Source organism: Piliocolobus tephrosceles, chromosome 2, assembly GCF_002776525.5.
Source record: "Piliocolobus tephrosceles isolate RC106 chromosome 2, ASM277652v3, whole genome shotgun sequence".
Lineage (NCBI taxonomy): Eukaryota > Metazoa > Chordata > Mammalia > Primates > Cercopithecidae > Piliocolobus > Piliocolobus tephrosceles.
The window spans coordinates 98,885,018-98,902,963 of NC_045435.1; the positions used below are offsets into that span (position 1 = coordinate 98,885,018).

At 46.4% G+C, this 17,946-nt stretch overlaps 1 protein-coding gene across 1 annotated transcript in view; it reads right to left on the reverse strand.

Annotated features, from left to right (window-relative positions):
- ITGA9 (integrin subunit alpha 9) overlaps positions 1–17,946 on the reverse strand; it is a 381,793-nt gene that overhangs the window by 79,790 nt on the left and 284,057 nt on the right. Inside the window, exons 19-22 of the mRNA XM_023187614.2 lie at positions 12,351–12,437; positions 7,825–7,904; positions 2,981–3,070; positions 751–859 (exon numbers count right to left, since the gene is read on the reverse strand). Of these exons, the coding sequence (XP_023043382.2) occupies positions 751–859; positions 2,981–3,070; positions 7,825–7,904; positions 12,351–12,437 (366 nt within the window). The remainder of the gene's footprint in view (positions 1–750; positions 860–2,980; positions 3,071–7,824; positions 7,905–12,350; positions 12,438–17,946) is intronic.

Here is a 17,946-nt window from a genome sequence, read left to right on the forward strand (position 1 = left end):
TTTGCTTCTGTGGTATCTATGGCTGCCTTTGCACTACAGAAGTATGGTTGAACAGATGCTGCAGAGGCCGAATGGTTCACAAAGCCTAAATTACCCCATGGCTCTTTTCAGAAAAAGTTTGCTGACCCCAACCAAGAGAAGAAACAGGGTCCTTCACGATGTCCACAGTCTACACCACGTGGACTTGCTGGAAACGATGGCTGTGTGCCCGGGTGAGCCAGCCACGGCTCAGTGAGGGAGCAGCGTGCCTCCTGAGGGGACTCACAGGGGCCCACACTGCTCTGCTCTCACAAAACTGCCCTTCCAAAAGTCTGTTCCCCTGTGGGAGGAGGAGGCTCCTGGATGAGTTGGCAAGAAAATCTCAGGAGGAAGGGACAAAGCAAATCCAAATCCTCTGAGGCAGCCCTGCCCAGAAGGTGGGGAATGATGGAGAACAGAAAGGGGTCCTCATGGGGCCATCTGGGCTAGGACATTGGCTAAGGCCTCCACCACACAAAGGACTTCTTGGGGAAAACTGACGTTCATAATGTGGACCTTTCCTTCCAAGTCCTGAAAAGCAGAGGGGCCTGCACAGTAGAGTACCAGGCATGGAAGGGATTCATTCTGTGTGTGGTTACAGATCACACATACACCACGCGAGCCAACCACAGAAGGGTCTCTCCTGACAAGAGCCTAGCCCTCTGTAGGAGAGACATCCCACGTGCCCTTCCGTTAGCCCCAGGGACAGAGGAGGTCGCCAGGAGTAGGTACCTGAAGGGTGATATTGATGGGCTGAAAGTGACACTCCAGGTCATCCAGCTGAATGAAGTTGGCTGCATCCACGGACTCACCATATACAAATGAGGTTGGAGACATGATTCTGAAAGAGGAAAGCATGAAATCTGTCATCGCCACCCACAGTCAAGCACCCGTGATCACTGCCATTCTGAGAAGCACACATTTGTCTCCATTTAATCCAGTGTCTTGTACCCAGTGCTTCCCTGCTGGGGCTGTTACTTCTCTCTGCCATGAACAGACATAGCCAGGCTATGCTTTCTGATAAAGCATGAATAGTAGTGTCTTCTCATCTTAGGTTACATCAATAAACTGCATGGAGAAATATGCACTGGGATTACCGTTCTGAAATGACAAGATTATCATGGCTTTGATTTTTTAAAAACTGGATTATAAAAGTATACATTTTCTGTTCTGTCATTCAAAAAATGTTTTATAGGTTGAAGAAGATGATCATAAGCTTTTAAAAAATAAATATAAATGAATTATATATCTGGCATCCTAAACCCCACTCTATGACAAATTCACTTAAAAAACTTAAATTTGTCAGCCTGCCAAGATGACTAGAAGTTAAGCATTTGAAAGCTGAGTCCATTCATTTACAGCATTTTCCCTTGGACTGCAGAGGCTACATAACAGGTGAGAAGAATTCAAGCTCAATTTGCAGCAATGCTTTCAATGTTGCTTATATGAACACATCCTTGAGAAGAAACAAAGCTCAGACTGACACTCCCAGACAAATATTGAGTTCTAGATGCTGGAGGCCACTCACTTACCTAAACACAACAACGGAAGATTTTTGAGACTAAGTCTGAATAGACAACGACTCATCCATTTTCAACGTTTAGTGCATTATTTTAGTAAGATAGTGAGTTCCCAGCATTACCAAATGACAAGAACTGTTTTAGATTCCTGGAGAGATCAGAGGTTGACTCATTTGTTTAACTGATGGCTTCATCAGGGGCTGTTAACACCTCCCAGCAAGGTCGTCTAAGGCCTGATTACATGATCAAGTGTCTGGGGGTGGTGGGGAGAATGTTTTCTCTTTGTCCCCAAGGATAGGGCTTGGTTCTGGGTATATTCTTGCTGTGCCTTTGATGAGACAAGTAAATAAATGATACAGTTAAAAATAGAGCTGTGAACAGAGGCAAAAATATGCTAATTTGCAAACATATTCCACCAGTGCCTCATGTTTAAAAAACATGACCAAAAATGCCAAGAGCTCAGGAGCAGGAATGCTTGGAGACTCATTCCACTGGCTCCCAGCAGTGTGGGCTAGTGCAGGGATGGCTCTCCCTGCAAGGGATCAACATTTCCACTGCTAGTCAAGACTACGACCCACAAGCACTTGAAAACCGAAAAATGAGAAACTGAACCTCCAGAAAGTTCAGCTTGCATTTAGGTCAAGGGTTCAGTGGGTCCTCATCTGATCTAAACTAATTGTGTAAATCTTTTTTCTATCAAAGAGGTATGCGTTCTGTTTTCTGAAGCTGGAAAGAAACTGAGTTCTCATTTTTCCAGGCCAGGGCTTTGGATGAAAACTGACCTGGGTTGTTTCAGGTCTCCACAGACTGCAGCCCAGGGTCCTGCTTTCCAACAATGCCAGCGGCACTGAATGGCCGTGGACTTCACCCAGACAGACGGTGTGGCTATTGGGATGGTTCCCTGCCCATTCCAGACCATTAGAGACATCCTGAAGAGCCACCTCTGGCTCTGCAGTGGGAGTTAACAGAAACAAGCAAAGCCAGCGCTGACTGTGGAGCTAATCAGAAAGCAATCCTCCTGTGAGCTAGGACTGGAGACACATCTGGTGGTAACCTCTGGCCCAGCAGCTTCCAGCTGAGATTTTAATCCCAGGATCCATGCTGCCTGTTACCATATGGCATTCTGGAGGGACTGGGGTGGATGGGAATATATGCATATAAAGGTATATGGAATGTTCAAAGAAATTATGGGGCTTAAATTCGTCATCAAACTTCTCAGGTTATCTAACAGGTGGGTGGGTAGGTGGGACAGAGGAGAAAATAAGGAGGGAGGAGGGTACGAGTTACTGCAGCTAAAGCTTCATCCTGCTTTTCAAGGCTGGGAGGAAGTGGAGGTGGCACAGCCTCTGGCTCCTGGCTGGCTATACATGCAAATATGAGAAGCACAGTGTTCCACCGGAGGGCACCCCTGTGTTGTGGCAACCCAGGACCAGGCTACTCACCCGGTGATGGACGTGTCCACTTCGTGCATCAGCGGCACCATCAGCACAAGGGTGTTGTCATGCAGGGATTCAGAGCGCTCCATGTTGCCACTGTGCAGGGAGAGGAGAATGAATGAATGCTGGCCAACACTAGCTATCTGGCAGTGGGCTTTCTCTGTTCCACTTTAGAGCTGAATCTCTACATTCTCCAAGGGCAGGTGGCACCTCATTGTCCTCAGTCTGTTTCTGGTCCCTGTACGTATCTATCAAAGGCACTCTATTGTCTTGGCTATGCTCTCCACAAAGACGTGATTGTAAGTAGTTTATTCGGGAGGTGGCCCCAGGAAACACCAGTAGGAGTGGAGAGTGGAGAAGGGCGACAGCGAAGGGAAGAAGACAATAAAGGCAAGTCACGCAGGAGGGTCGTGCTGTCAGCAGCCAGGGCCCAGTCTCCTGGGGACTCTGTGAGGCAGAGTCAGTCTTCCTGCTGAGGGCACGGGAGCCAGGCCTTTATCCACTGACTCCTGAGAGGAGTTGCTGCTGTGCTGGGGGTGGGGGCGGGGTGGAATGAACCCCCTGGCAGCTGCCTGTCAGGCAAGTGAGTGAGCTCTGGCCAGAGAAAGCCTCAGCAAGGGTGGCTGGTGCTGGGAGCCGGAATCTGCCCGGTTTGCGGATATTTTGGAAAGGGTGAGGGCTGAGGGGTTATGGGCATGGCACCCATTGTATGTGCTACTTCTATAAGCGCCTGTTCCATGAACAATGGACCAATGAAGTTACGGCACTGCAGCCAGGAAGGGGTTGCTAGACTTTAGCAGCTATGTCTCATCTGAAGGGACTGCCCATCATCCATGGACAGCCAAGCCCAGGAAAGAGGCCCTGACCAAACCGACCACTGTAAACATCATGGAAGCTCTCGCCATAGACCTTGGCTATAGCAGGTCTATGGGGGTAGATCAGGCATCGATATTTTTTAAAGCTCCCCAGGTGATTCTAATATGCATCCACATAAGGCCTCCCACTCCGGGTGAGGAAAGCACAGAAGGGGGATTCTTGTGAGATCATTTTGGAAAGGTGAACATGAGGGAGCTGATGCTGTTAAGTGGCTACTATGTGCCAGGCACTATGCTGGGCATTTCTCAGCATGGCCCTACTGAGACCTCAGAGCAACCCCAGAGGGAGATGGAGCACCCACCTCTGACGGGTGAGGAGCAGCTCAGATAGGTCGGGTAACTGCCCAAGGCCCCCTGCAAATCAGAGCTGAGATTCCAATCAGCTCAGTCAGACTTGAAACCTGGGCTCTTTCAGCTGTGACTCCCACGCCTGATGCCAGATTTGGGGGCAAGAAGGAGGAGGGGCAAAAGAAGAAGGGAGGAGAAGGAACAGGAGGAGGAGAGAGAAGACCTAGTTTCTCTTAATTACTTTACTAAATTTCTAATAGGAATTGTGATTATTATTCCTTGGGAATATGCGTGGCTCTTGGGTACATGTTCTTGAACCTACATTCACAGTTGGTTCCCAAGTTCACCCTGCATGGGCAGAACAAAAGAGTCCCCCAGACCTGCTGAGGCTGGGCTCAGCTCATCCTGACTGTTCCCCACCATGCCGTTCCCTGAACATCTGCTGAGTTCCTGTCTGCTCTGTGCCCTCTCTCTGCCCCCTCCAAGCCCTGCCCCACTGCCTTCCTCTCTCACCCAGCAAGTGCTGAATGGCAACAGCACTGAAATAGCTCTCACATCCCCTCTCCTTCTCCCTCCTATTGTTCTGAAACAATGGCGCTGTGTGACGCTGACCCCACAGGGCCACAGTCTCTGCCCTGGCTCCTCATCTGTCTTCCTACATGGGGTGACAGGAGTCCCTCATGGGCAGCCACAGTTTGCAAAAGCAGCAGGATCAGGTGCCCACACAGCCTGACTTCCTTGTCCTTCCTTTCCCAAAGGGTGACAAAAGCCTTGGGATCACTGCTGTGGGCAGGCCAAAGGCGACTCCCCTGTGGATGCGTTGACACCATCCTGGCCTGCTCCCGCCCCCACCCCAGCATCCTGCCAGGTCTTGCCCTGCCCTTTGTTTGGCCGGCTGAGGCCCAACCGTCTCATCTGTCATCGTGTGACTGCTCCAGAATGAGCTAAGTTGAAAAGTTGAGATAAAGACGCCAAACATCAAAAGGCTTCCCGTCATTCCAAAAGCTCATGAGCTGGGATACTTTCCAGTGGTCTGCAAAAGCCAGGCTGGTGGCTGCTGAGAGGATAGGTCTTGAGAAACTGCTCAGTCTCAATAGTACGTCCTCCTAAATCTACAAGCCGGCAAAGAGCCCTTCAAAGGGTGGTGATGGAAGAAAGGAACGACTGAGATTTTAACTGTAGTTTTCAAGATTCAAGATAAGGGGCTTTAAGGGTCTTTCCATCATAGCAGGGAGTCAAGTGCTGTGTGTGGGTGCCCTCTGGGGCAGTCAGACCATATCTTCACCAATGCCTGAAAAGAAATGAGTGTCTGAAATATTCTGGTGTGTGTTTAAAAGATAGTATCGTCATCTTAACATTTGTGATTTGAGAAATTAGAAATTTTTATATTATTGAAGCTACAGATCCTAGGGTTTCCTGAAGCTATGCAGCACTGTTAATGTACATGGGGGGTGTTCTTGAGTTGAGTAGGTTACTGTCATTTTCTCCTGTGCCCAGCATTTAGGACTGAACCTGGTAAATAGAAGATACACAATAAATATTTGCTGAGTGAAAATGTGCCCAGAACAGAGTAAGGGATTATAAACAGTGGTTCTTAGCCTTGGCTGCTCATTAGAATCATTTGGTGAGCCCTTTTGAACACTCCATTGCCCAGGTCTCACCCTAGGCAGAGGAAGGGTCAGGGTCTCTGGGGGTAGATCAGGCATCCATATTTTTCAAAGCTCCCCGGGCGATTCTAATATGCATCCAAAACCGGAGCACTGCTGCTGTGTGGACATGTTATCCTAACAAATGAACCTTTCACAATTGCAATACCGGCTCCCTGCCCTCTCTGACTGTTATGATTAGCCCTGAATGAGGTGGAGGCAGGAAGTGTCTTCTTTTCTGACAAGGGAAATCTCTTCCATATCACATTCCTTTCCAGGCACACAGGCTGCCTCAGGTGTGGAAGGACCAAGAGAGTACATTGATGGGTCTGCCCAGCAAAGGCGAGTGTTCTGTGGATCCAAGAAATGGCAAGAGAATGAGAATTTTCAGGTTCGAATGGGCATCTGCTGCCCCTCATCAAATTCATCAGCCTCATGCTCTAGGGTCAAGCTGTTGCACTGTGCCACTCCCCTTTTCAAAAACTTTCACTGGCTCCTCAGTGCCATCAGGATATAGTTCAGATTTTCTAGGTGACCTTTGTCCCCCATGGTCTAGCCCAGGTTCCTCTTTCAGCCCTGCCTCCCACTGTGCTTGTGTGTTCCCCATCCTTCTGAGAAGGTGCACAAACCCCCAGTACACCCCGTGCCCACCACCTACACAGGTGTAACAGGGCTTCTTGCCCCATGGACAGCCTCACTGCCGTGTTCATGTTGCTTCAGCCTGAAAACAGACTCCTCTGTTTAAATGCTACCTCCTGACTGAAGCCCTTTTGGATTTTACGCAATGGGAATGAAATCTACCCTCTCTATGCTTTGCATAAGTTTCTATTAGCTCATAGTCATGTTTTACGTGAATGTAAATTATGTGATCTTGAAAATAGTGTGAATAGAAAATAACTAAGTCTTGTGGACCAGTAAAAAGAAGGGGCTAAAAAGACATTATTGGGATAATTGGCATAATCAGAACATAAACTGCAGATTAGCTAATAGCATAGTGTCAATATTCAATTTCCTGAATGTGATAACTGTATTACAGTTTCTTAAAAGAACAGTCTCATTCTTGGGAATGCACACTGAAGTATTTATGAATCAAGAGGCATGATTTCTGCAACTTTCACACAGCTAAGAAAAAAAATTATATAGAAAGAGGATGATAAAATAGATAAGGCAAAATGTTAACACTGGGTGAATCTCAGTAAAGGGTATATAGGAATTCCTTGCACGATTCTTGTAACACTTCTGTTAAGTTTAAGATCATTTCCAAGTGAAAATGAAAAGGTTACCTTGGGTGTCCAATCATCACCCCAATCAAAGCTTATGTCTCTCTGTTCACCCACCTGAACGCCCCTCCCTCCACTGGAGCCGCCAGCCAAGTGCTACCTAGATGCTGCTTCAAGGCATGGTGGATCTGCCCTGGAGAAGGCATCTGATAACTCCCCAGAGGTCCCCACAGGCACTTGTGGCTATCCTGGAGAGGGGCAGGCACATGCTCCTGAGGGGAGAAGCTGCCACCCCACGATCCCCTTTCCTGTCCATCCACTTGGCTTCCAGGTTAAGCCCTCTCTTGAGTAGCATCTCTTGGGACCTCTGTCAACAGGCCTGGCCAGGCCCTCAGGCTGCAGGTGCCCTGCCCACTCCATCAAGGGATACAGCGCCATGTCCAAAAGCAGCAGCGGGCCCAGTCTGACAATTTGCTGAGGACATCTGTCTGATCTGGGAAATACACAGCCGAGTGGGAACTGACCTTGGACTAAAGCCTCACCCCCCTGGGCCTGTCTCTCCTCAGCTGTAGAATCATCACCTCGGAGTGGCTGATGCCCATTTCCTCTCAGCTCAGTCTGCAGTGGTGGCTATGCAAGCAGTACTAGGCAACCACCATCCCCAAGAGATCCAATTCCACTTAGTGGCTCGAGGCTTTATCACTGAGTAACCATTTCTTCCTCCTCAGCATCCTGGGATTCATCAAAGCTTAACCAGGACACGTCCTTTCCTGGTCCCATAAATCTCTTATCTTTGAAAAAAGTGTTTAAACCCCCCTTACCTCTGAGCAGTAACAATGAAGCTGAGAACGTCCTCTTCCCCAGACAGGTGGCTTGTATCAAAGATCACGCTGAATTCATACTAGGGGAAAAGGAAGTGGTATCAGCAGGCATTCCAAACTTAAACTGTTCTCTTCCATCTTCTGCAGTTTATGACCTCTGGAAGCTCATTTGCATGATAAGCTTTATGTTTTATGCATAGCTTTCTGACTATCAGGCCAAAGGCACAGTCTTAACAGTAAAACCAAGCCTGATACATACTCTGGCTAGAGACCTGCTGCTCCTGTTCAGCCCCCGAGGCTCTCTTTAGGAAGTGATGCATTTACAATCTTAAACCAGGACTTACTCAGTTTCACTCACATCCCATCTTTTCAATTTCTGCCACATCTGCAAATTACATCACCTGGGATATTTGCTTCATATTATTACTGTCTTACTCTTTTAGTTTAAAGATTATTTTAAAAGAACAATTTATATCACTATCATAGATGGGAATCCAGGATCACTTGCCAAAAAGAGAGGGTAGTTGTAAAAATGAATACAATGAAAACAGAGCAATGTTGAATTCTGTTGCCTGTGGAAGCCTTTGAGCCTAAGGTCTACTCCATCTTTGCTGAAAAGGGAGATTCGCTGGTGATAGAGAAGAGTTAAAGATACGCTAGCAGGATTGGAAATGTTCTCCTGATCCGTGTGGCTAGGATTAAAAGACTGTTGAAAAGTTTTATGAGCTGAATGTTTGTGTCTCCCCCACCCACCACTCCTCAAATTAATATGTGGAAGGCCTAACCCCCTATGTGATGGTATGTGGAGATGGGGTCTTTGGAAGGTAATCAGGTTTAGATGAGGTCACGAGGGTGTGGCCTTCATGATGGAATTAGTGCACTCAGAAGAGAACACAAAGATCTCTCTCTCTCTCCATGCACACACACCAAGGAAAAGCCAGATGGGCACACATAGAGAAGGCGTTATTTATAAATCAGGAAGAGAGCTCTCGCCAGGAACTGAATCTGCTAGGACCTTGACCTTGAACTTCTCAACCTTAAGAACTATGAGAAATACATGTCTATTGTTTAAACCACCCAGCCCAAGGTAATTTGTTATAGATGACTAAACTGACTAAGGCAAAAAGGGTCACTGTTAGGGTCAATGTTGTTCAGTGCTGTGTCCACGTATTGCCCACGATAATCTCATGAACCATCTAAAATTATCGAGTGTACCATTTAGTGGTGAACATCCTGTGATTTGGGGGGCACTGCCCTAAGTAAATGGTGTTCATCATATACATGTCAGGCATGTGTGAGAATGTGGGAGGAACCCTTGGGTAGGGGTTATAAGACCAGGTTCTACCACAAACCGTGTGATCTTGGCTAAAATACTGTCTTTGCATTTCAATAAAAAGAGGAGGTTGGACAAAATGGTTCTTAAATTTCATCAAACTCTGAAAGCCTACAACTATATCATGTCTAAACCTTTGGGTTCCATTATGGTGAATTCCAGGCAGTGGTCTAACATTTGCAACACTGGATTCTACTGAATGCTTCCTGAAAGCAACGGACATTGGTTCATTACAATGGACCATCATCTACAGTGAACACGGACATCTCTTTCTAGTCAGAAATTTCCGTTACTGTGGGACTTGTCAGCTTACGGTGGGGTGGGGGGCAGGCACAGAGACAGGGCAGGAAGAGGACAAGAAGGAAGGGAGAGGCAAGGTCTTGCCTGGTGTAGCGTTAGCACTGGGAGGAGACCTGAATTCAATTAAACACACTCAAGAGCAAAGTGAGATGAGAGGCAAAAGAATTGGGTGAGAAGCTAAAATCAGGGATGGAGGCCTGGAAGAACAGAACGTCAGAAACTGGGCAGGCTGTGAGAGACAGAAACATATGGCCATCCAAGGTAAGCCAAGCATAGTCATGAGGCTTAGCAGGTGGCCTGGAGCCTGAGGACCCTCAGGGTTGGAAGGACATGGGAATGCACACTGGGCTGCAGACACGGGGAGCCCCATCTCTGCTGGGTGACTTGTTGGGCTTTCTCCAGGGAATCACCCTCTGCTCCCATGCCCCCAATACCCAGGTTTAGTCAGTCTTGGTACAGGTCCCAGCATCTGTATGTGGGAGGAAAGTGGTGGCATTACCAGCTGGGAAAACAACCAACATTCCAATGTTCACACTTCTGTGGGCTCTATCATGATTTTGAGGGTTTTAACAAATGTTGGCTGGGCGTGGTGGCTCATGCCTGTAATCCCAGCACTTTGGGAGGCCAAGGCAGGTGGATCACTTAAGGTCAGGAGTTCAAGACCAGCCTGGCCAACATGGTGAAACCCCATCTCTACTAAAAATACCAAAAAAAAAAAATTGGCTGGGCATGGTGGTGGGCACCTGTAATCTCAGCTACTAGGGAAGCTGAGGCCGGAGAATCACTTGAACCCGGGAGGCGGAGGCTACAGTGAGCCAAGATTGCACCACTGCACTCAAGCCTGGGCAACAGAGAGAGACTCCCTTTCAAAAACAAACAAAAATTTGACAAAATTTAACTCTCCACTAGAGAGAGAAACACACATCTTAGGTCTGATATGTGATATAGGCTGGAGTTTAAAATGAAATGGAAACTGTCACAAGTTTTTCAATTAAGCCTATTATTTGTTACTCAAAAGATTTTATTTAAATTTGTATGCGGAGGTGCCACATCCATTACTAGAGGCAACAGTGTCCATGGATTGGGGTCGTCCTTCTTTATCTCCACCCTCACCCTACCTGGAGTCTAATGGGACTTGGCCTGTACTCTGCCAGCCACATGTAATCCATTTTCCAAGGGCAGCCACTTATTGAGGCTTCCCTCCTCCTGGGGTGAATGTGGACAGAATGAGGAAGAGAGGCAGAAAAAAATCCGAGGAGTCATGGGCGTAAGAGTCACTGTGGTTTTGCCAAGATCACACAGTTTGTGGTAGAACCTGGTCCTATAACTCCTACCCAGGGGTTCCTCCCACATTCCCACACGTGCCTGACGTGTATATGGTGAACAACATTTGTTTGGGGCACTGTTTCCCAAATCACAGGATGCTCACACTGGGAGTGGTACACTAAGATTATTTTAGGTGGTTCATGAGATTATCTTGAGTGATACATGAATACAGCACTGAACAACACTGACCCTAAAGTGAGAAAGTTATTACCTTTTTGCCCTAGTCAGTTTGGGATTCCATCACAAATTACCCTAGCCTGGGTGGTTTAAACATTAATTTCTCACAGTTCTGAAGGCTGCAAAGTCCAAAATCTAGGTGCATTCAATGGGGCTTTTATGGGTCCAAGTGATTTGCTAAGAAATGACCAAGTCTTCTCCCTCACCATAACATTCTCACCATTGGTTTACAAAACAGCTACTAGATACTGGGACCAAAGAGCCTTGGAGATTAAAATGATCTGATGTACGACCCAGGCAGGACAAAAGGATGAAGCTTTCGCTTTTTTTTTTTTTTTTTTTGAGACAGAGTCTCGCTCTGTCGCCCAGGCTGGAGTGCAGTGGCATGATCTTGGCTCACTGCAATCTCTGCCTCCCAGGTTCAAGTGATTCTCCTGCCTCAGCCTCCTGAGTAGCTAGGTCGACAGGCGCGTGCCACCATGCCCAGCAATTTTTTTGTATTTTTAGTAGAGATAGAGTTTCACTATGTTAGCCAGGATGGTCTTGATCTCCTGACCTCATGATCCACTTGCCTTAGCCTCCCAAAGTGCTGGGATTACAGGCATGAGCCACCACGCCCGGCCAGCTTTCACTTTTTTAAGGGAAAAAAGGTAGACAAAGGAATATGAGATTTCCTTCAAATCATGGCAGGGAAAACAGCTTCCATTTCCAAAGGCAGACTTGGTCTTTTAGATTCTAGTTTTGCCTCCAACCACCAAATCTTTTTACCTATGTTTGTATCTCCTTACAATGATGGCACATACTAGAATGTTCCAAGAATGTCTGAAGATTCTGTAGTACACTATTTGAACTTAGAAAATCTGTCTCCACACCAATACCAAAATGACTTAATTTCTTTACTCTTTCTAAAAATAAAGTGGGATACAGGTATTTGTGTTTTGAGAATTTTGAGAGGTCTCTTCAGAAAACTGTGAGCACCCAAGGGAGTGACAGAGTCAGGACTAGAGGTGACAGACCACATCTTCTCCTGTGTTGCCTAGGGGACTCAAGGAGGCACAGAAAGTCCCAGAAAAAAAAAAATTATTTTAGGAAGCCCAACTAAATGGCACTTGCCAAAGTGCAGAGGCCGTGGTGTGTCCTTCACTTTCACATTTGGGGTAAATCATGTGCATCAAAGAGAAAGACCACGTGGCGCAGCCCCTCTGGAGTATACCCCAGTGTACACTGCCAGCGACAGGAGTGTGGCAGGGCTTCAGCGGCCACCCCAGCTGCTATGGGAGGCAGGGGGGTGGGAGGACTCCTCACCTCAGGGAGGCAGTGGCAGAATCAGTGGCTCGTGGGAAGAGCTGGGGGCCTGCTGCCGAGGAACGGTCCCGTCTGTGTCCCTTACCTTTGACTTTGACCTCATGAAAGGAAATCCCACGCTGCATTTGAGGAAGTCCGATTCCAGCAGCTCACAGGAGATGCCCATCTCCTCCTGAAAGAAAAAGCACCAACAGATGGGTCAGCTGCAGGTGTGCAGGAGCAGGCTCCAAGGGGCAATCAAGTCCTTCGGAGCAGTGCTCAGATGGTAGGCAATGGTAGGACGAGGTGTCCTGACCAGACCGTCTCCAGACCCCTTCTAGCTGCCCACCTTTCCCATGGGTTCCCGGGGAAGACAGGTAAGAGGACAAAACGGCCGGGCGCGGTGGCTCATGCCTGTAATTCCAGCACTTGGAGAGGCCGAGACGGGTGGATCCTGAGGTCAGGAGATGGAGACCATCCTGGCTAACACTGTGAAACCCCTCTCTGGCCGTGCGCGGTGGCTCAAACCTGTAATCCCAGCACTTTGGGAGGCCGAGACGGGTGGATCACGAGGTCAGGAGATCGAGACCACCCTGGCTAACACGGTGAAACCCCGTCTCTACTAAAAAAATACAAAAATACTAGCCGGGCGAGGTGGCGGGCGCCTGTAGTCCCAGCTACTCGGGAGGCTGAGGCAGGAGAATGGCGTAAACCCGGGAGGCGGAGCTTGCAGTGAGCTGAGATCCGGCCACTGCACTCCAGCCTGGGCTACAGAGCGAGACTCCGTCTCAAAAAAAAAAAAAAAAAAGAGGACAAAACCACTCTTTATTCCTAACTAATGCTTTGGGTTCAAACCCTAGGATGGTCCTGGTGAGGTGGGCTGGACCATGGGTGAACTGGAGACCTCCTAAAGTTTGGATGAAAACACAACCCTGTCATCTTCCTGGCCCCTTTCTCCTAAGCCCACACCCTAATCCTGCCTTTTCAGATCTTGGTGGTTTAGGAAAGACAAACTCTAAGAAAATCGCCCTAAGAAAAGAGAGAGTTTCTTCCTAAAACCTGAAACAGTGAGGGCTGGGCTGTCCACAGGCAAGTCTCCCCAGGGTATGGGGAGGGTACAAGGGTGAGGAGAGGTTTCCAAGCATACCCAGCTTTGGCTGGACTCTGCACACAGTGGCTTGAGAGAACCAGAAGAGAAAGGCTGTAGGGAACTGCTGTCTTTCCACCTGGGCACATGGCTTCCAACCAAGGTGAAAGGCAAGCCAAGAGGCTCTTCACAAGCCACAGGACTTCTCAGAGTCACTGAAAGCAAATCAAGACTTCCAAGCGGAAACAGCATGTTTACAGATTTTGGAGGAGAAGGTACAGAGGTCCTCCAATTTCCAAGACTCCCATCTCAGCTCAGACTAACATTTCAAGGCATTTGGACAGGTGGATGAAAAATATTTTTATTGTGTGTCCAACTGGTAAAAACATATGAGCATTTACCATAATATATCTACTTAAACTATCCAATTATATATATCTTTTATTCTAATACGTTATGAACATTATCAAAAGCACCAAAAATAAAGGTGATAAAAGGTAAATAATCTATGGGGCTAGAAATCAAGACAGTAATTGTGGAGTAAGTGGAAGGAAGGAAGTTCTGAGTGCAGGTTACACACGTTTGATCCTTTTGTGAAAGTTCATTGAGCTGGGAACTTAATAACTTGTATATTTTTGTTTGTTTGTTAAACATCAATACACCCTTACTTAGGAAATAGCAATGAAACAAAACCCCCAAAAGCCCAAATACAATTAAACAAAAGATAAGAGATATACAAATATAAAACTAAACTCTAATATATCTTTTTAGCATCCAGTCTCGGATATAACTGATCTCAATGATGATTAGTTTTCTAACAGCTCTCTGTGCTTTTAGCAAGTGTTATTCGCACAGAGACCGGGGATAACCTGCGTTAGTATCACCTTGGGAGCCTCTTTAAAAATGCAGATTCCTGGACAACACTCTAATTGCATTGCATGAGTCTTTTCTGAGTAGACACAGACTGCAGGGTCTGGGATGAGCATTTTCAGTACATAGTGAGAGATAAAATTCGTGATTTCGCCGGGTAATGATGTTTGGTAGCTGCTGCTATGAGCTTTCCTCCTCCTTCAGTCCATTCGGCTGGCTGCCAGAGGAAGCTTCTTAAAATACTTCTCTCCCCAGTGCAAACAGAATAAAGTCTCAAATCTTAATCCCAGCTTCCATTTTGGCCCTTCCTTTTCTGTTGTTGTTCTTCCACCCCTGCCCCATGGCACATATACTCTACTATTCTACACACATCCTGCCTGCTCTTATTTCCACACCTCCATTTAAGTTGTCCACACTGTCAAGGAGCACCTTTCCTCAGCCCTTCCTCTGAGGTTTTCTTCCTCCGTCTTCGTCTTGTCCCCCAGCACTCAGGGATGGAAGCTCATGTATGTAATATGCGAATGGCACAGGATTCAGAACAGGTACTGAGCATGCACTGAGTAGCTGAGCTGTCGTATCACACACATTTCAGCACTGAGGGAACTGGTCTGAAAGATGTTAGTCACTGTCCTTGTAGAGCTCAGAGTTCAGAAGGGGTGGGGACCTCCCAGCACAGACACAGATATTTACATGGCTGTGTGATGGCAAGTGTGAGGGCTGCTCTTAGAACCTAGAGAAAAGGCATTGGCAATTTCAAAAAGGAAAACCAGGGAATAATTTCTCAAATGCTATTCCAAGAACTGCATGGCATTAATGATTCACCATAGGTGGCCTTTCACTACCATATTCTTCCCCATATTCCTCCTGCCAGAAGCAACACCCACAATTGTCCCAAGTAGATACTACCCTAAATCCTGGCTAATCGGCCTGTTGACATCAGAGGCAGCAGGCCAAAGTCTTGTACGACCTTAGTTCTCTTGGTTTCCTGGGGACGGTCCTGGTTCATGTTTGTCATTCTGGTATTATAACTCTAAAGAGTGTCCCAGGATAAACAAATATATATATATATATGTAATATGTATGTATAACATATAAAATATATATGTATAATATATAATATATATTTATTTTATATATACATATATATTACATGCTTATCTAACTCTGTTCCCAATTTCTCTTGTAATGCCCAATACCTCACTGGGAATTCCTTTCAAACCAGGAGAGAAGGTTTAGTTTTAAGTCAAAGGCCTATCTGTTCTTGAAGTAAACATTTATTGGTCGGGCGCTGTGGCTCACACCTGTAATCCCAGCACTTTGGGAGGCCGAGGCGGGCAGATCACGAGGTCAAGAGACTGAGACCAGCCTGGCCAACATGGTGAAACCCTGTCTCTACTACAAATACAAAAATTAGTTGGACATGGTAGCGCATACCTGTAGTCCCAGCTACAGTACCTGTAGTACCAGTAGTCCTCAGGAGGCTGAGGCAGGGGAATTGCTTGAACCGGGGAGGTGGAGGTTGCAGTGAGCCGAGATCACATCACTGTACTCCAGCCTGGTGACAGAGTAAGACTCTGTCTCAAAAATAAAAATAAAAATAAAAATAAAACAAAAAGATGTATTGCCCCAAAGACTTCTTCAGTTTTCGCATGTGTGAAATAAATGTCTTCAAAAATTTACTCTGGGACTCGAGAAAACCTCAGTTTAATTAGCTTTGACCTAAGACAACAGTACTTCTGATCATTCAAAAGCTGCTCAGCTACCTTATTTTTGTTAATTCCCAAATGCTGGAAAATAACATTTATATCAGCATTTATTTAACTATTCCTGGTCTCTCGTCCACCTTACTCAGTCAAATAAAAATTTCAAAATTCTGGTCGGATCTTGGTGAGGAAAGGCCAAAAGAGTAAACCAAAGACATCATCTCTAGGAACAAGAGAGCTGAGCTTATGGTTCATGACTCATGCGCTCCGGCATGGTGTTACAGGAAGGAATGTCATGGATTACCCTTCTGCCGCCTGTCAGCACCAACATAGCTGTTTATACTGGCCATGTAAACTGCCCTGACCAAATGTTTTTAATTCTATACCCCTCTCTTCTACTACTGTGATTTCCAAGGAGGCCCAGAGGTGTATCAGAGCATGGGCTTTGGCAAGCACTACCACTCCTTGTGTGGATGCTGGCAGTGCTCCACTCAGAACCCTCTTACTGGATAGGTACAACAGCTTGAAAGGAATTGCTTTGCCTGGGAGGTTATGACACCTTCCCCAAAAGCATTCCATAGCCTCTGATTGATGTGGGTACCCAAGAATGTCCCCTTTGCCTCAAGAAAGGACCAACTCTGTTGTACAATTAATGTTCCAGAACTCCCATGGGACTGGGTGAAGCAGACTCCAGCTGAGCCCACATGCCTGTTTGGCTCCTTCCCTTCATTCTGCTCCCTTCGCTCCTCTTGCCCCAATAAATCCCTTTCATGAGAATCCATCTCGGGTGCTGCTTCTGGTGAACCTGACCTCAGAAAATGCTCTTCCCTTATGAGGCTATTGGTACTGAGACCCATTGGAAAGTACTAGACATTTGCTCCCAGGTGGTGAGAGGCAATGAAAGGAGGATGAGGAGAAAGCTCACATGTTTATGATTCTTGTTTAAATCCATCCTAAGGAAGAGAAAACATCCCTAACTGCAGTTTATAAAGGCTGTAAGGCTTCCCCATTAGGGGAGCCCTTCATTCAAGGCAACACCAGTACCCACTTTGCTCTCCTGGTTTCAGATCATGCCCGGGGCATAACCTTAAAAAGCAGAGTCATCATGGAGTCACATGTCTTCTTGGTAGCCAGGCAGGTACCCAAGAGTCACAGACATACCCACAATGTAATTCTTTTAAATGAAAATAAAATCTCATATTTAAAATGGATTCAATTTTTAAAACCAATTCAATTAAAGATACAAATTTTGGGGAGATATGGCTAATCTAAGCTGTCCCCAGCTCTAGGCAACATGGCAGTGGAGAACGCTCTGGTTGGGGGTTGCCTATGACCTCCGCCAGGCACTTGGTATCCACCAAGATACATATGGGAGAGATTCCAGGGACCAGGCTTCTCCTGTGCTCTGATTGCTTCCACGTTCCAATCACTGCCTACACTGACTTTAACTTAGAGAACTTAACATTAGCATTTATCAAGGCTGACGGTTATGAGACGCTCAGCTGACTGGGAAGTGGACCAGTGAACAAACTGTTTATCTAATGTACCTGATTGCCAGTGTAGACATCTCATTATCTGATTACAATACAATGCAAATCAAATACAGAGTGAAACAGAAATCTTGCTCTAAAAGATGCAGACTTTCATGAAATCAATGAAAGTGATGTTGAAAAATTGATAAAACCACTGCAAAACCACTGATAAATCTGGATCTGGCAGAGTTAGATCAGTTAACTGTTGAAAGAGTCAAAATTCTCTTGGATACCACTTTAAGATGCTTCAGAAGACAAAGATTTAATTTAAAAAGATCAAGAGAAGTCCTTAGGAAAAACTGGCCATTGTAAAAATGATCCTTTTGTGATTGTACCAAAAACCAGACAAAATATGAAGCAAAGGATGTTATCTTATGCAACAGCAGGAAAATTCACATCCAAAAGCTGCCTATCCAGCAGTCAATTCCTTCTTTTGTTTCAGAAGTTAGGGCACTGTTATTTTAAAGACTCTAATAAAGCAAATAATCTTTTGCCTTGGGTCTAAGATAT